Raw genomic sequence first — 27,687 nt, 5'->3', positions numbered from 1 at the left:
CTCACTTTGGAAACCACAGTGAAAACATACCATGTGCACCAGAGCCATTTGTCTGCCATTCCTTTGATGATACATTTTGTAAAATGCTTATAAAAATTGTTTTACTTGGTCAAACCAAGCGATTCAGCTATATTTGGAATCACAAGAGACCATAGAGAATATTTCACTCGGACCAAAACACTTAAAAACAAAACGTCTAGTCTCACATGAGACACATTTGATACCTTGAATATAGTATAGAATATAGTTATTAACTATATTAGTCAACTAATATAGTTAGTTGTGTGTGTGTGTGTGTGTGTGTGTGTGTGTGTGTGTGTGTGTGTGTGTGTGTGTGTGTGTGTATATGTATATATATATATATATATATATATATATATATATATATATATATATATATATATAAATGTATTTGATTGAAAGTGGAAAAAAATGCAGGGAATTTGTCAGCAAGCAACATGTTATCCATTCATGTTAAGACAATGTAGCAATGACAATCTTGAAATTATACACACAAACACACATAGCATAGGATAGCAGTTTTCAAATCTCAATCAACCTCCAGTATCGGCATATCCTCATACTGAAACAACAGAATAAGTTGATGTCCAATGACTCCCAAAACGACATAGCATATCAGTATGAGCGAAATGGTGTGTGCAGGTGATACGCCTCTCGTAGGACACTGTTAAGAAACACGCCATGCTAGTTAAAGTCCGTTATTGTTAGGGAACTAATTTGGGTCACAGTTAAAAACGGAACACATCAGGAGGCGAACCGGGTCTCTCACGACGAGGAAGTTACCGGTCTGCAAACCCCTTCGTCCTTACTTGTCAGCGACCACGGCCCAATCCAAATATCTGTCCTCTGGACTTGTGGACTGAGCCCTTGCGGACTTCAGTCGTACGTGCCGTGACGTGTTCAATGTCATCGCATCAAGCCTGCGAGGGCAAGAGACTGCAAGGCTATAAATAAGCCGTTGATAGAGAGGCCTAAAGATAGAATAATAAAATGCATTTTGCTTTAATCTATGGCCTGTACTTAAAGGCTATATATTTCTGGGTCATGATATGGTCGAATATTATTTCTGGCTACATGATTCCAGTAATGTTTTAATAAAGTAATTGTGTTTTACACATTCACAATAAGTTTGTTTTTTGTTCGGCAAGCGGATAAAACTATTATCAGGTCCGTATTGCAATGGATTGTGGGTAATTGAGTCAGTGAAGTCTGCACCCCAAGCGGACTCTCCGGAAGTCTGCTTGAGGCCTCTTGTGGACTGGGTGGATTGTAGATTTGGAGGCCTTAGTACTCTCAGACTTCCTGGGAACACGTCCACAAAGTCCATGAGTCTGCAAGTGCCGTGAAGTACGGACGTTTGGATTGGGCCCTATTTCAGTCAGACTGTCGTTAGGCTAAAGACCAGAAGTCGCTGGTACTTCCCGATTACAGCTCCCGACTCTGGCATTATGCACTGCACGCATGCACTTACACGACCACAAGAGGTCGCATTCATAAACATCTGTCATTTTAAAGCCCTTGAAAATCGACCAATGTTGTTTTCCTTGTGAGGACGGGACGTCCAATCAACTTGATGTAATTTTCAAATCTTAATGAACACCACATACACAGCACAGCAGTTTTCAAATCTCAATCTGGTTTTTCTCCTTCAACCCCCATTATCCACTTCATTAGGTCATTTCTGAAGTGAAATGAACGCCACATTACATGCACTACTCTCGCTTCCTCTTGGCAGTTGCCTTCCTGCAGCACTTGTGGACGCAGAACAAGCAGCATTTGAGTGTCGCCCATATAACAGTTATAAGAATGACAATCAATAATCCGATCACATCCAGGCTGTGATACTGGATCCAGTTCAACTCATGGGCTGCCGACCTCAGATGTGCGGCTCCTTTGTGTCTCATGACAAACTCGGTCCAGAATACAGCCAGGTCCAGGGGTTCAATGGGCCGGTCCAGGTGTATCGCAGACAGGGTCTTCATCTTCTCTGTGTAGCTGGGGAGCAGTGATGTACCGGTAAATACAAAGTTATAGTACTATATATAGCCTATAACCTCCAGTCAGTGATCATCAGCAAACATCACCATTCTGTACAGAAATCTGCTATATTTTCAGAAGAACATCCATTTATGCTTTTCCCTCTGCAAAGAATCTACCCGTATGTAACTAAGAGTGTTTTCACACTTGGACCTCTTTAAAAGAACCAAACTCAGACCTCTTTAAGTGGACCAAAAAGTGGTCCTTTAACCTCACCTGACTACTTTGCAACCTTTAGTTTTTTCCTCCGTTTTTTTTTTAGCATTTAGCTTTACCACTAAATTAATATGCTCTTGAGTTGACATCCTGCCTTCTTACCTTTTGTCATAGATGGCCTTATTGAGCGCGTCTAACACTGCCTCAGTGGTCACATCAAACACACCGAGTTTCACTGCCACACCGCGGGCCACCATGCGATGAACGTTACTACTCTGGTCCCCAAACAGTGGCATCATCACCATGGGCACACCATTACAGATACCCTCGTAGATGCCGTGGGTACCGCCATGAGTGATGAAGGCCTTCACAAAGGGGTGACCTGTGAGGCATGGGAGAAGCCACAATTATTTTTGGCCCAGTTCAAGGTAAATGCAGTAATGGCATTATGCTCATTTAATACCATAATAATAATAATAATAATACATTTATTTATATAGCGCTTTTCAAAACAAGTTACAAATCACTTTACATACAGATTAAAAAGGCAAAAGGCAGACAATACATAAAATTACACAATTAAAAGACACAAGGTAGATGTAAAATATACATGTAAAAGTTTAACAATATAATACAAGGAGAATAAAACAATAAAATCACAATAAGATCAATAAAAAGCAAGTCTGAAATAGTGAGTTTTTAGACGTGACTTAAAAGAAGACGATGTGGTCGCTTCCCTGATCTCCTCTGGGAGGTAATTCCATAACCGAGGAGCCTGAACAGAGAAGGCCCGCTCACCTTTAGTTATGAGTTTGGATGGAGGAATGGCCAGGAGTGACCTCCCAGAGGATCTCAGCTTGCGGTTTGGCTCGTAGGGGTTCAGGAGGTCAGCTATATACTCTGGAGCTAGTCCTCTACAAGCCTTAAAAGTGATCATTACATTTTTTAAATCAATTGTAAAACGAACTGGGAGCCAATGAAGTGATTTTAAGACCAGTGAGATATGTTCTCTCCTGTTGGATCTGGATAGGAGTCTAGCTGCGGCATTTCAAATTAATTTAAGTTTATTGATGTTTTGTTGTGTGAGACAGGAGAAAAGTTTATTGCAGTAATTTAACCGGCATGAGATAAATGCATGAATTACTGTTTCCAGATTTCTAGCAGATAAGACTGACCTAATTTTTTTTAAATTTCTTAATTGAAAAAAAAACATGATTTGACAACGGAATTTATGTGCTGGTCGAAATTGAGATGGTTATGATACCGAGATTTCTACAAGAGTTAGTAATATTAGATGAGAAGGGGCCAAGGTGGGAGGAAATGTAATTCTGCGATGAGTCTGCTATGATGATGATCTCTGTTTTATCTGTGTTTAACTGTAGAAAATTAGTCAGTAGTGTAACAGTGAAACTAAATTGTTTTCTCTATACCATGGATCAAGTCCAAGTTACTTAATGACAGGTTAAATTAGTCTAAAACACATTTTAAAATTAGTTGTTGTGGTTGATTTGAATGCTGTAGTTCAATACCAATACTGTACCTAAAATAAATTGATTTCAGGTATGACCATCAGAATCTATTTGGGATAGATAGTTTGACATGGAAATAGCATGATTTTATCTTATATTTGACTGATCTAAACTAAACAAACCTAGGAGGTCATTCTGAGGTAGCCACTTCATAAGTCTGACGTTCTTGGGCAAATCTTCAGGTACAACTCCAGTATATCTCCACAAAACCTGAAACATAAACAGCATTTATCATTCAAGAAGAAGGCTGCTAAGGCGTTGTACCGACAACCTCCCCGTGTGTTATATGTACAAACACACATTTGTGTGTTTCAAATGGCATGAGGGTCAATAGTGATAGAATTTTCATTTTTGGGTGAACTATTCCTTTAACTTCTGATGTTTGACTCATACTTCAACTTCAACTTTATTATGTCCCCGATGGGCAATTTGGTTTGCAGCAAGAACACACAAAGCACATGACATAAAGTACAGCAAAGGGGAGGGAAGTGGCCTGCAGGGTACAGTGGTCTAAAAGAACAACAGTCAGATTGGTGACCAGCCTACACGTGGTTAATAATCACAGCAGCAATAGCAGCAGTAACAGCAGCATCACACCATAATAAAATACAATACAAATAAAAGATAGAGTGTGGGACAAAGTTCTGTGGGTCAAACTCATGCAGGATTACAGTTTCAGATGACATGCTGAGTTGGAAAAATCTCTATTGTGTGAATGTCTGCAGTGCTGCTGAATTAACTGATTGATTCATTTGGCTGGTTACTAATCACTAGACTATTTGCATATAGATTGATTGAATCTAGGCACATGGATTTAATCCAGTAAAGCTTTTCTTACCCTTTGAGGAATTTGCCTGAAGGCATCAAAGAAATGTTTGGCAATCTTCTCTGGCATGTTGGACAACATGGAGCCCATGGTAAAGACAATAAAGCCATCATCCCCTGAGCCGTCCACAAACTCCTGCAAGTCCTGCAGGGACATTGGAGAAACAATGTACCGGTAAAACAGACTTGCACATTGTTTACAGATGTATAACTATATGTTCATAGTAAAAGGCTCTGGCAAACTGCTGGGCAGCTGACAAGATGTAATAAAAATGTGTATTCCTATAGACAAGGCAATCATGGTTAAAACAATCGGATGTGTGCAGTGTAGAAGCTAGTGTAGAAGTGAGTGACTAAGCTAATAACCATAACCGCACAAATAATTGACAAAAATCTCTAAATAAATATACAGCGTTTACCCTAATGAGAAAAGGAGCAAATATTGATGTTTAAAACTGACTAAAGACATCACAACAGTCTAATCCTAATGTTAATTTAAAATGAGATATTCCTCTAAATCTGGCTTCAAATGGCCAACATTTGAGAGAAATAGCCAAAAACTTTGGGCGGCTACCTTAGGTCACCGCTAAAAAATGTCACCGAATGTTGCCGCCTCAGAGTTGTGGCTTAATTGCATGACACCCCTGATATAGGCCTACATCAACAAAACCCTCCACTTTCCTGATATAGGCCTACATCAACAAAACCCTCCACTTTCCTGATATAGGCCTACATTAAGGTGACCAGATTTCTCAAATGAAAATCGGGGACATTTTCTGGTCCGCTAGGGGGGTCCAGGGGGGGCTATGCCCCCCCGTATTTTTAGAAAATTGTGTACATTTTACAGTAAAATGCATACATCTGGTGCACTTTGAGAGCAAAAGTAAGAGGCTAGATCTATGAAGAACTTTGTGATTTTGAAACAATTGAAAAAGAAGCAGTTTACAATGGTTACTAGTTATCTGGCACATTTACCACAAATTAGACAGCCTAGGTAATTCATGGGAAATAGGCTACTGGTGTATTGTGTAGAGTGGCAGGAAGAGAGGGACAACTTCTCTCTTTGACCTCACCAACTGGTGGATAATTTATTTACACAAAACAAAAACATTACAGTAGTGATTTATTACCTCAGTAAACACTTTCCTTGAGTTTAGGGTGTCGCTCACCAGTTTCAAGTATTCAATGGCCACATGACCATATTAACTGCTAATTTAATATTAAATGCTGACAAAATAATTAAAAAAAATCATGTTAATACTAAAAGGCAATTTTAATGATTAAAATTGTAATCTAGAGATAAATATGACCTATTGTGTTTAATTTAAACCAGGGGTTATCAAAGTTTTGATGGCTGAAGGCCAATTTAGGAAACAGTAGGCTAATGACTAGATAACAATGATCCATCGCCAATCATGTTAAAAATTGTGATTTTTTTCAATGGAGTTTGGTGTACATAAAAACGTTACTGACTTCTCTGCAAAAACGTTTTGAGTTAGTTACTGCACTTACTTACCAGATAGTTTTACTGTACTTTTAACTATTCAAAACAACTGGGATGGATAACCCGCTGAATGGGGTCCGGTAAACAAGGACGGTAGCAAAAGCAGCAAGCAGACTCCGCCTCTCGTTCGCCACCTCTGGGGCTTCAGTTGCGTGCGGCTGCGTCCTGGGAAAACCACGGCACGGGCAGAGGGAGGACATCTACTCTGTGATCTACTCTGTCACACACAGGCAGCACTTTGCACAACGTGCACAATGACAGGCTTTTGTGGTGCCGCAAATGCTCTGTTATCGAGTTTCTTGCCAGTATTATTATTTGACTTTGTGGCCAAAATCGGGGACATTTTCAGGGACAGCTCCAGCCGGGGACAGAGCACCGAAATCGGGGACGTCTGGTCACCCTAGCCTACATAAACAAAACCCTCCACTTTCCTGATATAGGCCTACATCAACAAAACCCTCCACTTTCCTGATATAGGCCTACATCAACAAAACCCTCCACTTTCCTGATATAGGCCTACATCAACAAAATCCTCCACTTTTGTATGGCATTTGGTGCCTGCGAACACAAAAGGGGCCCTCGCTTCCTTTCTTGGATTATATTGGCCAGAGTCCAGGATACTGCTTTCCTGGTTCAGATTTCACTGACTGCTTTGAATGCTTCCAGAAGAGAGAAGGGGGGAAGCAACACCCTCTTTCACAATTGTTTGCCACATTATTAACCAGCTCAACAAACGGCTATATCTATCATTTCATCACGGGCATTGTGCCCTCTTCTTGAGTCTTCCTGCAACCTACAGTATTATCAGCCTAAATAAAGGTTCATATGTGCTTTTTGTTTACATACCGCTTCTTGTCCTGAACAGCATGTCCACTGTGTGTGGGGCATGTCCGTCTTATATAACACTGAAAGTATGTTTGGCAGTTAGAGTACTGATTATGAAATAAGACAAGAAAAACGCTGTTGTTGTTGTCTTGGCTTACATCAAAAAAGGAAACGATTTGTCTCGGCACGCAAGCACGAGTTGAAAAAATGTTGAACTTTCTAAGCCTGCGGCGTGCGCACTCTTTCGAAGAATTCCATGTAATATGACACTGAGGGCGTCTGGTTTTCAGTGTGCTGACATGATTTTCCCCACCACATAAAAGGTTTCGACCCTGGCTGTGTCTTCAAAACATAGCCAGTCTCCTCTATTTGCCTTAAGTAAATGCAGGCAGTCAGTGTACTTGCCCGTTTACACTAGCACACACTCACCGCTGGTAGAGGAGCTTTCTTTGCACAGTTGATACCTCCAATATGGACCATGTTGGGCATTAGAGGTTTTGGCCAGTCAAAGGTGAAGTCATATCTGAGGAGCCAGATGGCACCTTCACCAATAAGATCCTTATAGGACATGTCGCTCCCCAAATATCTGCTGATCAGACCATCAAAGGGGGCGTAGATAACATTGCAAACGTAGGACTGCACCATGTCCATGATCATGTTCTTGACCCTCTGTGGGAAGTTCATGATGGGAGTGTTGTCAGTGAAAAACCGTGGTACAAACGAAGGAGGAGCGGGGCACTGCACAGCCTTTGAATCCAAGTCACAAGGGAGTCCACGCAGGAAATAAACAGCCGGGATGGAGAAGACGTGGGACAAGATGGAGCCACAGGGAAGGAAGGGGTCCGTGAGCACAAGGTCAAAGCCTTCTCCCCGCAGACGATCCATGAGAGGCAGGTTGTGCAGCAAACTCTCGCAGCCTGTCACCTGAAAGGAAGTAAAGTTAACTAGCCGATGCACATTGACAAAAATATCTGTGATTTCCGGCGTCTTGACGAACACTCCGTCCTGGAGTTCTGTGAACTTCGCGGCCAGTTGATCCTTGGTGTAGGGCACCTGGTAAACCTCGGTCCTTTGGTTCTCTGAGCCCTGGATCAGCAGGCTGGTTTCAGGCACCAGGACCACCATGTCGTGTCCTCTGAGGGAGAGCTCGTTCACCAGTAACTTCATGCTGAGCCAGTGGCTCCCATCCACAGGCACGACCAGCACCTTCCCCCCCTGAACAGGCCCCAGACTGAGGCAGCACAGCCAAGCTAGCAGCCCCAGCACACGAACCCACACCCCCCTGCCCATTGCCTCCTCTCTGCACTGCATGCTGCCTTGTTGTGAAAGGCCGACTACTTCCTGGAGATCTGGCTGTGGGTGTTGTTAAGAGGCGGGTGGCTTGACTGGATCTGAGGTGTGTCTGTGTGTGTGTGTGTTTGTGAGTGAGAGAGAGAGAGAGAGAGAGACTGTGTTTGTGTGGGAAGCTCAAACTGCATTTCGAAGGTATTATTATATAACCCAGGCTAGATAGAGAGTCCCACTGGGATTTGGGGTAAAGTCCAGCAGTTGTCTCCACTTACTCATTCTCATGTGGGTGTTTGGTATGTTTTCTATATCAGGGGTTCCCAACCTTTTGTTACACAAGGCCCACTTCTGATTGTTAACAAAAGATCCATGGACCACCCTCTTGAAATGAGAAAACAAAATATAACATGACAAAAAAAGAAGGAAAAATTAACTGGGTTCAGATCAGATCAGATCAGATAAACTTTATTGTCCCCGAGGGGAAATTTGTCTTGGGCATCAAGTGCATTACAGCATAACCAGCAACAGTTACATACACCATCAAAGGGAACAACAACATGACAACAAGACAACAGTGATATTAGACAAAGCATTGCACGGAACCCGGGTGGAACTAGGGGTGCCTGTTTTAGGCGAAAAAATTGCACCAACCCTTATTACACTGGCCCTAATTGCACTATCATGTAAATAATAAAATAATTAAAAGAATAAGAGTATAAAACCATAGCGAAATAAAAGCAAAGAGAAACCGCAGGAAGGACTAGAGAAAGAAACAAGAAAAGACAAGACAAGAGCCATATTTCTGGCACTTCCATTCAGTGCAGGTGTTACACCCATGAGGAAGGGGCTCGCTGTCTATTCAGCAGTGCAATAGAAGTTGGAAGGAAGGATAGACCATATCTGTTGCTTTTACAGCGGCTGGCTCTAAACCGTCTGCCCGAAGGTAGCATCTCGTACTCAGAGTAGAGGATATGGTTTGGATCAATCAGAACTCTATTTGCCAGATTAATTACTTTATTTTCGAAGATCGACTGAAGTGTCGGATAATCCTTCCGGCCGATCACCTTCATGGCACCTTCACGCCTTCATGGGTTCTATGTGTTATGCCACTGTCAGCTGTGTGATGTTTCAAACAAACTGGTCATTGAAATTATGAATTTTGATTTCACATCTATTTATTTATTTTGAGCTAGTAGGTACCACAGTGTGCAGAAATACAGAGAGAATAACATTTTCACTGCATGCACAACACTAGCTCTTTAGGACTCTGTACTGTATGTAGCTGACATACGCTATGTCAGTCATGGCTGTCAAGTCAAGTCAAGTCAAGTTTATTTGTATAGCACATTTCATACACAGAGGCAATTCAAAGTGCTTCACATAAAATGGTTGACAGGAAAATAAAAGAATAAAAGAAGAGAATAAAATGGACATTTAAAAGCATCACAACAAAACTTAAAAAAAATAGTATAAAAAGTGCATTAAGCAACAGGCGCAGCAGTTGCAAAAAGAGCTAAAAACTCATTGGACTCATTGGGTTTGCATAATAGAATAAATCAATTTATCTATATTGAGTCCCCCGACATCATGACTACACACACATAAAACTCAGGTCTGGGTACGGTGTCCTCTTTTCCTCTATAGTACTGCAGTTTGGACGCCAAGCATACCTCCGCGTGTACCTTGTGTCATCTGTTGCCCGTCGACAAACAGGCCGGCGAAGACTTTCATTCAGATATCTAGATGAGAGTTGACAATTCAGTCTATCAGGCTACATTCTTGTCCTCTTGAATAGAAAATATAAATACTTGAAAACGTTGTGAAACATGTGAATCACGATTCATGCATCTTTGTCCACACTCCACAGTATCAACCTGTCTTTCTGTTTTGGGTCTGCTCACTTCCAGGCTGCTGTCTAAAAACATCAAAAGCATCAATAATTAGCTGTAGAATGATACAACCATGTTGACACACAGCTTCGCTACGAAAGCAAACCCACAGCCGCCTGAAGTTATGAGAACAATGTCTGACTTGCTGGAAGTGAAGCTCTGCCATTGGCTCTGGCCATTTCAGTCGGAGCGAAGGGAAATCCCTTTCCGCTCCCTGCGTGTCGCTCTCAAATGCCGCCGCCGCTGTGAAACAACAACAATGCTAGCTAGCAAGCTAGCAACCTACATGCTGAAAATGGCAAGTTTTGACGAAGATTTGGATTGTGCAATAAAGCAGGCCTTGGTGGATGGTTGTAAAGATAACAGAGCCTTTTTTCCAACTATACCAGAATGAGAGTAAGAGGAGCCTCCTGCGCTGTACCAGGCAAGTGAGACTATAATAACGATGACTGGAATGTCCCTGGTTCAAAGCCCTGGATCACTTAACAGTGAAAACTTAGGCTTATTTCTCCCTGTTTGCTTCCCATGTTGCATGATCGATATGGGATGATATCATGCTCATTCAACACCATCAGCACAATAGCTACACAATTTAATACCTCTCAAATGGCGATTAAGACTTTTTAATACTTTTTAAGGGTCTTAATTTTCCCTTAATTGATTTATCAACTTTTAATACTTTTCAAGACCCCGCGGATACCCTGAAAATGAACTCATTTAGCATACCAAAATGAACAGATACGGTAAAACCTCTTTTCCCCCGGCTACAACAGGAACGACACCAATGGAAATTCTCATAAACATATTACATAAAATAGGCTACTACTACTTTGTCACAGCTGTGGCAATAATGTAAAATGGTATTGCACTGATGGCACAGGATAGGCCCAAATGTTTGCCCTTTTGCACTTATCTTCTTGACATACAATATGTCAAGAAGAATATCTCATAAAGAATCTGGATTTCAGCGTGGGTCGTATGCATTTTGAAGACTATTGGATTTTTGTACCTATGTACAAGGACAAACAAAGCAAAGGAGCAGTGAGTCACATTTGATACCTTGGTATAAAAAAGGAGAGAAAATCTAGTTTTATTTGATTGAAAGTAAACAGTTTGTTTTGCAGGGAATGCCCTAATCAGCAAGCAGCATGTTATGTTAAAGGAACAGTTCACCCTAAAATCCAAAATACATATATTCCCTATAGTGCTATTTATCCATCTATATCGTTTTGTGTTAGTTGTCTGAGTTTTGGAGATATCGGCCGCAGAGTTTCTGCCTTCTCTCAATACAATGGAACTGGATGGCACTCGGCTTGTGGTGCTCAAAGTGCCAAAGAAATACATTTGATAAACTCAACAGCAATGTATCTTTCCAGAAATCATGACCCCGTTACTCAAGATAATTCACAGACCTTGTTATGAGCAGTTTCATGGAGGAACTATTTTCTTTTGACCGAACTACACTAGCTGTTCCTACATGAGACTGCAAAAGAAAATAGTTCCTACATGAAACTGCTCACAACAAAGTCTGTGCATTATCTTGAGTAACCGGGTCATGATTTCTGGAAAGAGACAATTGAGTTTTTCAAATATACTTCTTTGGTGCTTCGAGCACTACAAGCCGAGTGCCATCCAGTTCCATTGTATTCAAGAGAAGGCATGCATCTCTACAGCCGATATCTCCAAAACTCAGGCAACTATCCCAAAACGATATAGATGGATAAATAGCACTACAGGTTAGAGGAAAAATATGTATTTTGGATTTTAGGCTGAGCTGTCCCTTTAAGACAATGTAGCAATGACCATCTTGAGATTACACACACTCCAAATCACCAAATCACAGAAGAACATTGGAGCCGTAGTCTTGTGCAGATACATAGATGCTCTATAAATGTCAGACATTGCCTCATGCAATTTAAAATTGTACATAGGCTACACTACTCAAGGGTGAAATTGCATAGGTTATTTCCCTCAGTCTCACCTACATGTGAGAAATGTGAGACTAACGAGGCCACGCTTGCCCACAGCTTTATACTTTGCCCCAAGATCGAGAATTATTGGATTAATGTCTTTAACACAATCTCTGAAATACTTGCACACCAAGTGAAACCAGACCGACAAACCATTATTTTTAACGTTTCAGAAATGATAGACGGACACTCAACAGCCCATCAACATTTTCTTAATTTTTGTCTTATGTCTGCTAAGAAATGTATACTAAGACTTTGGAAGGGGAAAGAGCTTCCCAATGTAAAGATGTGGCTCGCTGACCTCGTAAACACTCTGGAAGTGGAAAGGATCAGATATCTCAGATTGGATCAGACAGATAGATTTGACTTAATATGGCAGCCTCTTATTCAACACCTGCAGGGCGCCTCTAATAGAGACTAGTAGGCATTATTTTAAGTATTGTCACCCTAGGATATTCTCTTCCACCCCCCCCCCCCCACAGTCCTTCTCCCCTCCAATACACTTTTCCCTTTTCCCTCATTTTCTTTTTGTTTTGTTTTTGATTTTCTTGTGTGTTTCCTGTTTATTTTTTATTTTATTTTATTTTTATTTTTTTTTATTATTATTTTTTGTTTAGTTTTTTGCTTTGGGGTGTACGATACATGTATAAAATACAAAAAAAACAAGCTTCATGACACTCAAACCTTTATGCCCAAGAATGAATGTATGTGTGTCTAACATGTTAAATTATCTCCAGATACATAAGCAATTTGTTTCTGTTTCAGAAAATATCGCTTTGCTAGCTGTTACTGTCAATGTTTTTTTTTTGTTTTTGAATTATTGATTGGTATCTGTAAAAGAGAAACAGCAATCACATGCTGGGTTGACACATGGTGAAAAAACAAAGTGTTGTGTGTACATGTGCTTGAACAAATAAACAATTAAAAAAAAAAAAGACAATGTAGCAATGACCATCTTGAGATTACACACACTCGAGTTGAATACACACATAGCATAGCAGTTTTCAAATCTCAATCAACCACCAGTATCAACACGTCCTCGAAACAACAGAATAAGTCCATTTCCAATTACTCCCAAAATGACATGAGTGAAACGGTGCATGCAGATGATACGCCTCCTGTGGGACACGCTTAATTTGATGTCACGTGAGTTCATATTTGAAACCATCACATTGGTTATGTTTAAAAATTGGTTATGTTTGAGCAACTAAAACAACTTCAGTAAGGCAACTTGGGCAAGTCAACTAAAACAACTTGGTTAAGGTCAGGGTTAGGGTTACGGTTAAAAATGGGAACACGTAAGGAGGAAAACCCGACGAGGAAGTTGAAAGATGAGGAAGTTACCAGGCCACCAACCCCTTCATCCTTACTTGTCAGCGACCGAGGCCCAATCCAAATGTCCGCCCTCCGGACTTGTGGACTCAAACATACCGTGGCGTGTTCAATGCCATCAGATCAAGTCTGCAAGGCTATAAATAAGCCATTGATAGACAGGCCTAAAGATACAATAATTACCTATGCATTTTGCTTTAAACTATGGTCTGTACTTCTAAGCTATATTTCTGTCGTTATGTGGTTGAATTATTTCTGGCCGACACGATTCAAGTAACATTTTAATAAAGTAATTGTTTTACACATTCATAATAAGTTATTTTTGTTTATTTTTTTCTTCAGCAAGTGGAAAAACTACAACGTCACGTCCGTATTGCAATGAATTATGGGTAATTGAATCAGTGAAGTATGGTGAAGTCTGCACCCCAAGCAAACTCTCCGGAAGTCTGTAGAAAGTCTGCTTGAGGCCCCTTGTGGACTGGATGGATTGTGGATTTGGAGCCCTTAGTACTCACAGACTTCCTGGGAACACGCCCACAAAGTCCGCGAGTCTGCATGTGCCGTGAAGTACGGACATTTGGAATGGGCCCTATTTCTATATCAAACTGTCGTTATGCTAAAGACCGCCAGAAGTCGCAGCTACTTCCTGATTACAGCTCCCGACTATCATATGCATGCACTTATTCCATAGACCATCTAAAAAATATGGACAAAGTCACTGTAACATCACCCATTGGTTTTTGGAATCCCGTTTTGAAGCCTAGTGTGGCCGTTACCATCTTGCACAGCTCACACAAGATGGCACGAGACCAGGGGTTTCCCAGAGCCGCAGTTACGCCTGCTATTGGTCCGTGATCAGCAAGCTGCTCGATCACTGGGCAGGCGACCTGTCAATCACACTCAAATCCTAGTGTCTATTTTACTCTAAACAGATGAGTTATATAAAGATTCACCCCCTGTACAGTTGTTATGAAAGATACACAGCACAGCAGTTTTCAAATCTCAATCTGGTTTATCCTTCAAACCCCATTATCCACTTCATTAGGTCATTTCTGAAGTGAAATGAACGCCACATTACAAGCACTACTCTCGCTTCCTCTTGGCAGTTGCCTTCCTGCAGCACTTGTGGACGCAGAACAAGCAGCATTTGAGTGTCACCCATATAACAGTTATAAGAATGACAATCAATAAACCGATCACATCCAGGCTGTGATACTGGATCCAGTTCAACTCGTGGGCTGCCGACCTCAGATGTGCGGCTCCTTTGTGTCTCATGACAAACTCGGTCCAGAATACAGCCAGGTCCAGGGGTTCAATGGACCGGTCCAGGTGTATCGCAGACAGGGTCTTCACCTTATCTGTGTAGCTGGGGAGCAGTGATGTACCGGTAAATACAAAGTTATAGTACTATATATAGCCTATAACCTCCAGTCAGTGATCATCAGCAAACATCACCATTCTGTACAGAAATCTGCTATATTTCCAGAACACTCATTTATGCTTTTCCCTCTTCAAAGAATCTATAAAAAAAAGTCTAAACTGACTTAAGGTGAGTTTTCCTTCTGCTATATTACTGAGAATCATGTAAGCAACAATGAAAACAGTTACTGCTATTTAGATTTTAACTTCAAACCTCAGTCTTTTTTTTTTTTTTTTTTTTTTTTATTAATCTACAACAAAATGCAGAAAAGATCACAAACTATCTCATTAATCATTAATTTTTTTGCAGTTGGTTGCTAGTATTTTCGTACTTGAGTTTGTCATCATTTAGTACGTACACGCGTAAACAACTTTTTTTGCTGAGCCCAGCAAACAAAGTTTTTATTTTCACTCATCATTTTAATTCGCTCACCGCTCCCCCAGGGGATGGGTCAAATGCGGAGAACAAATTTCACACATTGTGTGACAATCAGTGGGACTTTACCTTTACCTTTATGAGTGTCCCATAATACCTGAAGTCAAAAAGTGTCCTATAATACCTGAAGTCACCCTATATATGTTCTTGGATTTAAACTCCACAGCTCTGACCAGCCATTATTGGTCTACAAAAAAACTACATGAATGGTTGAATTATACGCTATAAATGTAACAATGGAAACAATTAAGCTACCATAACATGAACATTAATACTAAATGTACTGCATTACTGCCAAAACACTGGATGTGGGTGGGTTAACAGTGTTTTGAGGTACCCCCAAAACATTGCCTAAAGTGCCATGAGCCTGAATAGCCACACCACTCTGCTGTGGGCTTCAAGCTATTTGCGCTCGTTTATTTGGAGGTTCTGTAAACTGCTTGAAATGTATTAAGCTCACCTGACTACTTTGTAACATTTTCAGGTTTTTTCCTCACTTTTTTTTTTTTTTGCATTTAACTTTACCACTAAACTAATATGCTCTTGAGTTGACATCCTGCCTTCTTACCTTTTGTCATTGATGACCTTATTGAGCGCCTCTAACACTGCCTCAGTGGTCACATCAAACGCATCGATATGCACTGCCACACCGCGGGCCACCATGCGATGAACGTTACTACTCTGGTCCCCAAACAGTGGCATCATTACCATGGGCACACCATTACAGATACCCTCGTAGATGCCGTGGGTACCACCATGAGTGATGAAGGCCTTGGCAAAGGGGTGACCTGTGAGGCATGGGAGAAGCCACAATTATTGGTCCAGTCGAGGTAAATCCAAAGTAAATAAAATGCAACAGTAAAAATCAGTAGTGTAACAGTATCTTTTTGAAACTACATCGTTTTCTCTAGACCATGGATCAAGTCTAAATTTTTGAATGCCAGGTTAAATTTGTCTAAAACAGATAAAACAGTCTGGTGACATTTTAAAATTACAGTAAGTTTTTTCTGTGACTTCAGCCAATTCATGTTGGGTTATTTTTGTGGGTGATTTGAATGCTGTATAGTTCAATACCAATACTGTACCTAAAATGAATCAATTTCAGGTATGACCATCATAATCTATTTGGGCTAGTTTGACATGGAAATTGCATGATTTTATGACATAATATGATAGTAACACCTCTTATATTTAACTGAAAAACACACCTAGGAGATCATTCTGAGGTAGCCACTTCATAAGTTTGACATTCTTGGGCAAATCTTCAGGTACAACTCCAGTATATCTCCACACAACCTGAAACATAAACAGCATTTATCATTCAAGAATAAGGCTTCTATGACATTGTACTGGCAACCTGTGTGTTATTTCTACAGATAAACTTCACCTGTGTTTCACATGGCATGAGGTTGAGTAGATAATGACAGAATTAAATTTTTGTGTGAACTATTCCTTTAACATCTGATGTTTGACTCAGAGTGTGGGACAAAGTTCTGTGGGTCAAACTCATGCAGGATTACAGTTTCAGATGATATGCTGAGTGTGAAAAACTATTGTGTGAATGTCTGCAGTGCTGCTGAATTGAAGTAACTGATTGATTCATTTGGCTGGTTACTAATCAGTAGACCATTGGTTCCCAAACTGTGGTCCACAGGGCTCCATCTGGTGGTCCGCCAGAGCATTGCATTTTTTTTTTTTACAGTATATATAGGCTAAACCGTTTTTAACCCTGAGGAGTAGCTGGATTGGGACGATTTTCGGAAATATCGCGATATTTGCGAAATATCACAAATTCGAATATTTACTTTCAGAGACTGCAGCAGGCTCAGTTTTATGGCCAGAGTGAAGTTTCTGGTATCATATGAAACTAGAAGACATAAGGAATCGATTTGTACCAAGCATGTTATGCTAGTTTGTCAGGAAGATAGCTAAATAACACTCCAAAGTTAGGCTAAATTTTGACGAGGGAATTTTTCCCCCCAAAGTTGTTACAGCCTAATGTTGGCAGGTTTGTGTGTGTGTGTGTGTGTGTGTGTGTGTGTGTGTGTGTGTGTGTGTGTGTGTGTGTGTGTGTGTGTCTGTGTGTGTGTGTGTGTGTGTGTGTGTGTGTGTGTGTGTGTGTGTGTGTGTGTGTGTGTGTGTGTATGTGCGTGTGTGTGTGCGTCAGTTTTGAACCAGCTAGTAGCCTTATATTGTTATTTTGCCTTTCTGCTGCTATTGCATGGTTACATCAGCAAATTCTATTGTATGGGGTATGTTGGTATACGCAGTGGAAGTGGTCCCTGGGAAATGTGGTTTGGTACGTAGTGGTACTTGGATGGAAAGGTTTGGGAACCCCTGCACTAGACTATTTGCATACTGTAGATTGATTGAATCTAGGCACATTGATTTAATCCAGTAAAGCTTTTCTTACCCTTTGAGGAATTTGCCTGAAGGCATCAAAGAAATGTTTGGCAATCTCCTCTGGCATCTTGGACAACATGGAGCCCATGGTAAAGACAATAAAGCCATCGTCCCCTGAGCCGTCCACAAACTCCTGCAAGTCCTGCAGGGACATTGGAGAAACAATGTAAAACAGACTTGCACATTGTTTACAGATATATAACTATATGTTCATAGTAAAAGGCTCTGGCAAACTGCTGGGCAGCTGACAAGATGTGGAAAACTTGTTAATATATGGTTAAAACAATTGGACGTGTGTCTGATTGATACATGTTGGAAACAAATGCTTAAAATTGGTAAAACAATTATTCAAATGATTGTGTGTGCAGCTGCAAATTATTTATTTTACAGTATACATGCCCGTTTACACTAGCACACACTCACCGCTGGTAGAGGAGCTTTCTTTGCACAGTTGATACCTCCAATATGGACCATGTTGGGCATTAGAGGTTTTGGCCATTCAAAGGTGAAGTCATATCTGAGGAGCCAGATGGCACCTTCACCAATAAGATCCTTATAGGACATATCGCTCCCCAAATATCTGCTGATCAGATCATCGAAGGGGGCATAGGCTATGTGGCAAATGTAGGACATCACCATGTCCATGATCATGTTCTTGACCCTCTGTGGGAAGTTCATGATGGGAGTGTTGTCAGAGTTAAACCGTGGGACAGATGAAGGAGGACTGGGGCACTGGAGAGCCTTTGAATCCAAGTCACAAGGGAGTCCACGCAGGAAATAAACAGCCGGGATGGAGAAGATGTGGGACAAGATGGAGCCACAGGGAAGGAAGGGGTCCGTGAGCACAAGGTCAAAGCCTTCTCCCCGCAGACGATCCATGAGAGGCAGGTTGTGCAGCAAACTCTCGCAGCCTGTCACCTGAAGGGAAGTAAAGTTAACTAGCCGCCCGACGTCGACAAATATCGCTGTCATTGCCGGCGACTTGATGAATACTCCATCCTGGAGCTGGGAGAACGTTGCGGCCAGTTGATCCTTGGTGTAGGGCACCTGGTAGACCTCGGTCCTTTGGTTCTCTGAGCCCTGGATCAGCAGGCTGGTTTCAGGCACCAGGACCACCATGTCGTGTCCTCTGAGGGAGAGCTCGTTCACCAGTAACTTCATGCTGAGCCAGTGGCTCCCATCCACAGGCACGACCAGCACCTTCCCCCCCTGAACAGGCCCCAGACTGAGGCAGCACAGCCAAGCTAGCAGCCCCAGCACACGAACCCACACCCCCCTGCCCATTGCCTCCTCTCTGCACTGCATGCTGGCTTGTTGTGAAAGGCCGACTACTTCCTGGAGATCTGGCTGTGGGTGTTGTTGAGAGGCGGGTGCTGGCTGGACTTTGCCATCTGAGGGAGGTGTGTGTGTGTGTGTGTGTGTGTGTGTGTGTGTGTGTGTGTGTGTGTGTGTGTGTGTGTGTGTGTGTGTGTGTGTGTGTGTGCGTGTGTGTGGGCGCGCGTGTGTGTGTGTGCGCGTGTGTGTGTGCGTGCGTGTGTGTGGGTGTGCGCGCACGTGTGTGTGTGTGTGTGTGTGTGTGTGTGTGTGTGTGTGTGTATTTAAAGATAAGGTAAGTTAATCAGTTTCATGTGAATGTGGTATGAGCTATTGTTTCATTGTGTTGGTAATTCTCTTGGTAGCCTAATTTACACTCGGAAAGTCTGTGCTATTTTTTTCAAGGTCAGTAAGACAAGCAAGTCATGGTGGCCATGCATAGGTTGGATTACCTCATGTTTCGTGCAAAACGTGTCCCATTCACTTCCATGTCTCCTCCCACTGAAGCAGCTAGACACGCACACTGCCTTTTACCCCAATTCTCTCTCACGATCTCCCTCTTCCTTTCCCTCTCTGCAGTCACTCACACACGCACACACATATCTACTTACACCCATTGTAAATAGAGCAGTAGCGTGCGAAGCTAGTTGTAATAAGAAACAAACACCCACACCTCTCCTTGGGAGGGTGATAACATCAAACCAATGCTATCATGCATGGAATTTCTCCATTGGTTACAACTTGCATCACCTTAGGCAACGCCCCTATGGAGTAATTGGATGGACTAGTCGTAAGATTTAGCAACCGCAATTTATTAACCCATTCACCTCATCTATGTGGAGCTACCAACATGGAGATAATAAATTAATAATGAATAATAATGCATGAGGAGGTTATAACCGGGCTAAATCACTGTGCTCCTTCAAACTACATCTCAAGACCCATTTGTACTAAAAGGCCTTTTCATAATATTGTTGAATTTGATTATTGTATCATAGCTATTAGCATGTTATTTTATTTCCCTTTTCTCGCGGTTCTCTTTACTGCCTGCCTTTTAAGCACTTTGTCAATTTTGAAAAGTACTATATAAAAAATTAAGTTAATTATTATTATATTGTGACCCAACATTACTCCACAATTATCCGCAAATTGTGCATATTAAGCTTCTCTCTCTCTCTCTCTCTCTCTCTCTCTCTCTCTTTTACTTTAAATACTGGCAGTTGGAACACGTGATGCTCTTAATCTGATGCTGTTTCTGTGTTTGTTTTCACATCCATCATTGGTGCACAGTGTAAACATCTGGATGTGGAATGCAGCCCGGGCCCTCTAGGGAGGGCCCAAGACAGATTCTATTACTTTGAAGTCGGCGAACAACCATCCATTCTCCCTGACTAGACAGAGCTAAGAAGTATAGAGAGAGACCCAACAAGAGCATACAATTAGTCTTCAAGTGTCAAAGTGTCAAAGTGAAAGATTTCTCATTCTAATCCAGTGCTTTTGTTAAGGCTTGTGCTGCTTTAACTCTGGCTTTAGGATTATGAGCTGTAATTTCCCTCCTCTCTCTTGTGTAAACACTGCTACTTTTGTGAGCATAAGAGAGAGTGGGCTTTTGTTACTCCAATGCAGCTCAAAGGCAGAAAGGCTTAGGTCCTGAGGGCCAAAGTGGGCATGCCTATGGTGTGGGTAAATAGGTGTGTAAGACCAATTACAACGTTAGTATTTATAACCAAATGAAAAGGGCAAATTCTTCTGCTGTGAGTTTCGCTTTTTGGTCGTAACTAAATGTTATGTTCATGTGCTGGTGGGGAAATCCGCCGTCTGTGACTCTCAGGTCAGCCGCTAAAAAGCATCGCATTCACAACATGCTACTTTGAAAAATGCACACTAAAGAGAGCTGGTGCTATTCAATGGCGGATTTTGTGACAAACTGTGCAGAAAATGTGTGCTTAATTTGAGCATGTGTTTTCAGATTTGTTCAGACATGGACAAAATCTGACTCAAAAGAAAATTAGCCTTTTTGACTAATCTAGTAGAGTAATGTGTTTTCACTATGAAATATACTGTAGCCTACTAGTCCATACCCGGGGATTTGCGTGCCACAACTCTGCACAGACTTGCCAAAATGCTCATAAACACCATAAATTGGGGGAAATTGATAAATTTGCTTCATCGGTCCACGCCTATATCATATGCCAATGCAAAATGCCTATGTGCTGTTTCAGATTTATTGGCCAGCCCAATGAGGAGGAAAATGGACGCAGACAGAAGGACATAGTTTTTATTGTTTTTATAATAGGATATTGCTACAAAACTCTGTGACTATCCTTTCCAACCAGATGGTGGTGCCAAAGCTCTACAATTCCTCCATGAGTAGCTTTTCAGGTGTATGATTCAAATGTTCTTTTCCTTGTACAAGTCTTTTCAGTGGGCAAATGTTTTTCAGCAGTGGAGGAAACTAGAGCACTAGAATGTCTTACTCGTGAGAAAACCAGTCAGCATTGACTTGACTGGTTTCCTCTCAAGTTGTGCCAGCAACCTCCCTGTGTTATACAGTATGGACAAACTTGACTTGTGTTTCAAGTTTCAACTGGCAATAGGGCGAGTACAGTAGGTGACAGTTTATTTTTGGGGTGAAGTGTTCCTTTAAGGCAGTGGTCCCCAACCACCGGGCCGCGGACCGGTACCGGGCCGCAACGCATTTGGTACCGGGCTATGTTTTTTAATAAACATAGGCTATAATATTATAGGCTGTGTGTGGTAGTTGAAACATAGTATCAAGTTGACGTTTATTTATGTTTGTAGTTCAAACAAACATAAGCTACATACAGTCAGTGGCGCTGGACTTACTTTTAGGTAGGGGGTGCTGTAAGGAAGGGACTCTCGATGCTGCCCGCGCCGAAGAAAATTTGACGTTTTTTGGACTTTCATCCATATTTAGAAGAATATTTAATTTTAAATTAACATTAGGATTATACTGTTGTGATGTCATTATTCAGTATCTTCTCCTTTTCTCACTCACTTTCATGTAAGCACCTGCTCTCCCTTTAGTCGTTTTACACTACAACAGACAGCAACACAGGCATAAACACTGAACTTATTATTATTATTATGGAAAACCAGATTATGATGAAAATCAAACACTTTTGAAGAGAGAGCGTATGAAATAAGATTAGAGCTGGAAAGCATAAACTGTTTTTTAATGCATTTTGTTGGTGGTATAAACACAAGACAGCCAAATCCAACAATTTCGAAAATCCCATTTCTTGCCACCAGGGGGTGCTGCAGCACCCTCAGCACCCACCTTCCAGCTCCATTGCATACAGTACAACACAAAAGGCTGTTATTTACCCTTTGTCGCCACCTGGTGAGTAAATATATATGTAACTAAAACCATTAAAATTGACAACCGATGCGCAACTCTTTTTTCCATGTATCTACTGGTCCTTGGCACAAAAAAGGTTGGGAACCCCTGCTTTAAGGGAATACAGTCAGGACAAAGGCTTGGCTTCAGGCCCTTCAACCTGCAGGAAGTTGATAGTTCTCTCAGCCAACACTCATGCAGTCTGTCTGCAGTAGCCAGACTATCTCTTCCACAATCTTCAAATGTTCCATAGATGGTGTGTGCTTTGTGCCCATTACAATTTGGCCAGAGGCAGGCCGGAAGGATGTTCAATGGTATTCGACCAATCACGACACATGTAAACATAACCAAGGCAGGTGATTGGGGAAATGAGCGGATGCTCCGCCTTGAGCAGAAGTCTCGCGTTTAAACTTTACAACAATAAACATTCTAGATTGACCCTAGCTAACTTGTACGGTTTTCTAATACAATAGCTAATAGGAAATAAATGAGAGTCCAAACTGTTCCCTACAGCAGTGGTTCTCAAACATTTTTTGGCTTCAGTACCCCCTTTCCCTGATTTCTGAATCCAAGTACGCTCTTTTAAAGCCCTAGCCCGGGCCCGGGCCCTACATTTTTGGGCCCGAGCCCAATGTGAGCCCTACAGCTTGTCAGAATTGCAGGCCCTCCCCCGGCCCTAAACCCCCCTCCCCCCGAGCCTTATGTGTTCGATCAATTTCAAATAGCCTAAGCCTATCAAATCAACACTATAGAAAAAACTACATTAAAACACTTTGAACAAAAGAACAGGCAGGCCTAGGCCTGGGCCCGGCCCTGGCCCCGGCCCTAGATAGTGATGTGAAATATAGAGTACAATGGGGTGGTGACATGACCTGGCACCAAAGACCAGCCAATAGCAGACAGCCAGTTCAGTAACCTACTTTTCACCATTAGATGTCAGGCTTCACCACAGATTTGAGTTTGGGGCTTATTTTTGCTCTTTAAAGTGAAGTGGCAAAATCTCACTAAAAAGCTGCAAAGCCCACTGTACCCTGACTGAGTAGGCGGGTCACCATGACTCAAGATTGACAAAAAGGGTAACCCTTCATTTTACAGGTCCGGAAAAACATATGAACTATTTCTATCTAGACGGGCACTCGCAGAGGGCAGCCTTCCTCCAAGCCCCACTATCATAGTTCTCATAATAATAATAATAACTGATTAGATTTATATAGCGCCTTTCTAGATACTCAAAGCGGGGAGGGATACATATCAGGGGAGGGAACTCAACTCATCCACCACCGATGTGTAGCACCCACCTGGGTGATGCACGGCAGCCAGTTTGCGCCAGAACGCTCACCACACATCAGCCTATCACGGTGGAGAGTTGAGGACTGAATGTGCCAATTAAGTAACGAGGGATGATTAGGTGGCCATGATTGAAGGAAGGCCTGTTTGGGAATTTAGCCAGGGCACCGGGGTCACACCCCTACTCTTGCGAAGAGTGCCGATGGGATCTTTTAATGACCACAAAGAGTCAGGACCTCGGTTTAACGTCTCATCCGAAGGATGGTGCTCACTCACCTGTCTCTGCACTGGGGCATTGGGGAGATTATTCATCAGACCAGAGGGGGAGAGCACCTCCTACTGGTCCTCCAACACCAGTCTCCCATCCAAGGAGTATCCTAGGCCAGACTTGCTTAGCTTCCCAAGGAAAGCCAGTAATGGCATGCAGGAGCCACTGGTGCTGACAAAGTTATTATTGCTTTTTCATGCTATTATTGCACGAGTTGGATCCGGATCCACTCCAAAATGTAATGGGTTCATCCTTGGCCTATGCTACACCCTTCCACGAGGTTTCATGAAAATCGGGCCAGTAGTTTTTCCGTAATCCTGCTGACGAACCGACAAGACTGTCTTTGCCGTAAGGCCGCATCTGTCTGTGTGCTGAGAGGAAGCATTGGGCTCAATAGGATGCTGGTTGTGGGCACATTGTGGCTTGGTAATCGACACCACAGGCAGAGTGTTCGGAATATAGATGGCAGCCAGGTTCAGACGAGCTTCGACGATGACGGGTTCAAACAGGTCAGCGAGGACGGCGTCCGCCTGCCAACATCTGAGCGTGTGCATCAACTCCCTGCTGTGCGGGACACTCTCACACAGAGTCCCCGAGAACCCAGGGATGGTGTCAGACCGTGTGCCTCGACGGGCGAGACCAGGGGTGGACCAGCCATCTGGAGCAGCGCGGGGAGGGTGAGTCCGCCAGCACCAATACGAGAAACATGATAATATAGCCCCATGCTGTTTGATTGCTCTGCTGCAGACAGGCTAGCTCTATACAGGTGTGTGTATGGGGGGGCGGGGGGGGGGGTTCATAAGTTCATCTTTCTCCAACTTCACGTAGCCTACATTATAGCTTTCGTACACTGACACCACGCTGTTGGAAGGAGTTGAACGTGCATTAAAGACCCCCTCAGACATGTTTTATGATGTATAAAATATTCTACTTTGAATCATTTGTGTCTGATGTTTTTTACCACAAAACGGTTAGATTATCTTGTTAAAATCCTTAAAATCCAAACACACTCCTTGCTAGCAGAGCTTCGCAAAGGTAGTGAGCACACTCACCAAATAAGAATAAAAATTCAGGTGCATGGCACAAAAGTAACAATCAAAAACAAGGGAAGCCAGCACTCGATGAATGTCCTTTCAAGGTTTTTAATCCGTCATCAAGACCTGCACAACGGACGTTTCAGCCCACAGGCCTTCTTCAAATCCTTAAAATGACATAAACTTGTTCTTCAGAGTCGATGAATATGCAAATATGTTTCATCTCAAAAGTTTTGCTGCTGGACACAAGATGTCTCCTACTTCACTGTAAAGTCCTCTCTCAGTGTATGGTGCACTGGAGGCGTCAAGTTTCCACATCACGCTTGTGTACGTTGAATATTGGACCGGAATTGGCTTCCAAACTATTTGTCATGTCACAAATCATGCTCCTTGGCCCACCTCCTAAAAATGTGATTTTCAGTGAACACAGACAAACGTTCCACTTTTAGCAGATGAATGTGAAAACAGCCTTCTAGTGTCAAACTCTGCACAGTGAAACTCAAACATCCAGCTGTAGGAACAAGAAGAAAAACATATTTTTGAGTGGAGGGGGACTTTAACGATGTAAACACGGTGGTAAATATATCATGCAATGTTGGGATTTTCTATTATCCCCAAATTGCTGAGGTGTGATGTTTATGGACAGAGAGTGAAAATCTTATCAACAAAGGTTTGTATTTATTAATATTCATATTCATATTAATATATCTGGTTGAACATTGTTCTTGCTGGGCCTCGGTTACAGCTTTGCACTTTGCACTTGAATAAATCAGGCATTTAAACAAATCAAATGTCAATTTATCAGTCCAGGATAAAACGACCTGTCAAAAGTATTTGGCAGTTATACCAACCCATGTGTGTGGATAGAGACTGCTGAACAGGGTTTGTGGTTTATAGATGGTGTGGTTGTTTTTGTTGCACAGAAAAAAGGAGTAGCCTGTGTGAGGCGTGACTGGTGTGCACACACAGCAGATGCTTCCTCTGCTTCTCCAGCTTCAACCCGTATAATGCAGGTCTTGGGTCAAATGTTGGGTTAGTCAAGAATGTGGAGAGCTGGGTATTCCAGTTTATGAGTGGTGTCAACCTATTGCAGTTACCTCTCAGAGAAGATGATAAAATATCTAGGCCTAATAAAAGCTGTCTTTTTATTATTTAGCTATAGGCTTTTTACAACATTTCAATACTAGGTACATCACCCATTTATCTTCTAATATTAAGCAAACTATGCTCCATTGAATATAAGTGTTCGCAAACTATATTTTATATTTTGCAATCATTTCCAAAATGTTTAATGTTTCCCCCCGTTTGATATAGGCAATTTAGCACAAATGAATACACATAAAACTGTATCTAATTAATATATGAAATGCAATTATTATTCCTGCTCTGGTAAATATGGTAAATATGAGACTTAGTGGAGAAAAAAGGATGAAAATCATAATGGGGAAAGCAAAATGAAGATCTTTAATGTGTTGGTGGTGTATTAATGGTGCACTCATGCATGACCATTCCAAGCATTGCAAAGCACACTGGTTTATGATAGAGTGAAATAGTATAAAGGAGATACCCACACACTGAACTGATACTTCCTCAGTGGTTTCATCTGCAACACTTTGTTCTCAACGGGTCTTCTTCTGTTTCAGCGCTTCACCTTTTGTCCGAAGTAGGCGACCTGGCATGAATTTTTGGACACTGCTAGTAGCCTAACAATTCTTAGCAATCAGAGTTGTCAGTTTCTGTCAGTGTAGTTTACACTGACTCATTTCCTTGTTTTAATGAAAATGCAATGAGCATTTAAAATAATGATGGACACTGGTGCTGATCAGAATGGAATGTCTACAGGAGCTTAAGTGATGTATGAAAACATATGACTCTAAAATACTTGCAGTAGGCCTACTCACGCTGAGGGGAAATAGGGTCAACAATTGTAGATAGGATTGCACCAAATCATCTCATCATGTTTTGACACAATATTAATGTGTAATACAGCCTTTTAAACTGAAGGACTCCATTCTGCTATATGTGTATTGTAGCATATCGCTGATACGCCAAGGAACCGGAGAGTTGTAGTTGGTACAGGTTCTTTATTCACAGGCTCATTCAGCTCCTAGCAGCTAGCTTCACAGCTAGCTCTACACACAACAACCGGTCTCGCTCACTCGCATAGCTTGACTGACATCCGGCCCCCGGCCGCTGGTCCTATATACCCCCTTCCCCCTAGGAACACACCCACACACATTAGTTCCTAGGTGCAATCTAGACACTCCTATTGCACATCACATTACAGGTAATACCTGGATTACCTGGAACGCTACAGTATGAACAGATTTGCCATGAATCATAAATAAGCAAATAATGCAATGATAATGCTGCAAACTTATCTTATGGAAAGCGAGATGTCTGGCTTCAGCCACATGGTGGTGCCAAAGCCACATAAAGCCCTCTGTCCACAACAGAGACCACTGCTGCCTTTGTACAGCCATCATCAGCACAATGTTGTTGACCTTTTGGTGTCTTTGGTGTGCAGCAAGCGGTCAGGACTGCTACATCAGCCACTTCTCAAACGAATAAAGAACACAGACCATTGTGATTTTTATTAGGAGTAGGCCAATATAAATTATAAATCCTTTAGTTGTAAGTGGGAAAGCGTAATTTTGTGTATAGGCTATGAATTATATATATATATATATATATATATTTAAAGCTATATATTCCAATTCATTCCTCAATATTTATACAGTCTAGAGACTAGGTCTAGGACATGATCACAGGAAGGTGCAGGATAGGCTC

At 41.9% G+C, this 27,687-nt stretch overlaps 2 protein-coding genes across 2 annotated transcripts; both read right to left on the bottom strand.

Moving 5' to 3' along the window:
- Positions 1 to 421: 421 nt before the first annotated feature.
- Positions 422 to 8,187, bottom strand: LOC310781118 (UDP-glucuronosyltransferase-like; the record flags this gene model as incomplete). Its single annotated transcript, XM_083641662.1, has 5 exons — positions 422 to 2,016; positions 2,377 to 2,596; positions 3,866 to 3,953; positions 4,582 to 4,713; positions 7,327 to 8,187. 5 exons carry the CDS (start codon positions 8,185 to 8,187, stop codon positions 1,734 to 1,736), a joined length of 1,584 nt encoding a protein of 527 aa, XP_083497788.1. The 3' UTR covers positions 422 to 1,733.
- Positions 8,188 to 10,377: 2,190 nt separating this feature from the next.
- On the bottom strand, positions 10,378 to 18,944 carry LOC310780932 (UDP-glucuronosyltransferase-like). Its single transcript, XM_083641454.1, has 5 exons — positions 18,057 to 18,944; positions 17,644 to 17,775; positions 16,439 to 16,526; positions 15,799 to 16,018; positions 10,378 to 14,741 (listed from the first exon to the last, which is right to left on the bottom strand). The coding sequence occupies exons 1-5, from the start codon at positions 18,936 to 18,938 to the stop codon at positions 14,459 to 14,461; spliced, it is 1,605 nt and encodes a 534-aa protein (XP_083497580.1). The 5' UTR covers positions 18,939 to 18,944; the 3' UTR covers positions 10,378 to 14,458.
- Positions 18,945 to 27,687: the final 8,743 nt, after the last annotated feature.

Source organism: Poromitra crassiceps (assembly GCF_964638095.1).
Source record: "Poromitra crassiceps genome assembly, chromosome: 8".
Classification (NCBI taxonomy): domain Eukaryota; kingdom Metazoa; phylum Chordata; class Actinopteri; order Beryciformes; family Melamphaidae; genus Poromitra; species Poromitra crassiceps.
Note: the sequence above shows the minus strand (reverse complement) of the source record. Positions and strands in the feature narration are given on the sequence as shown.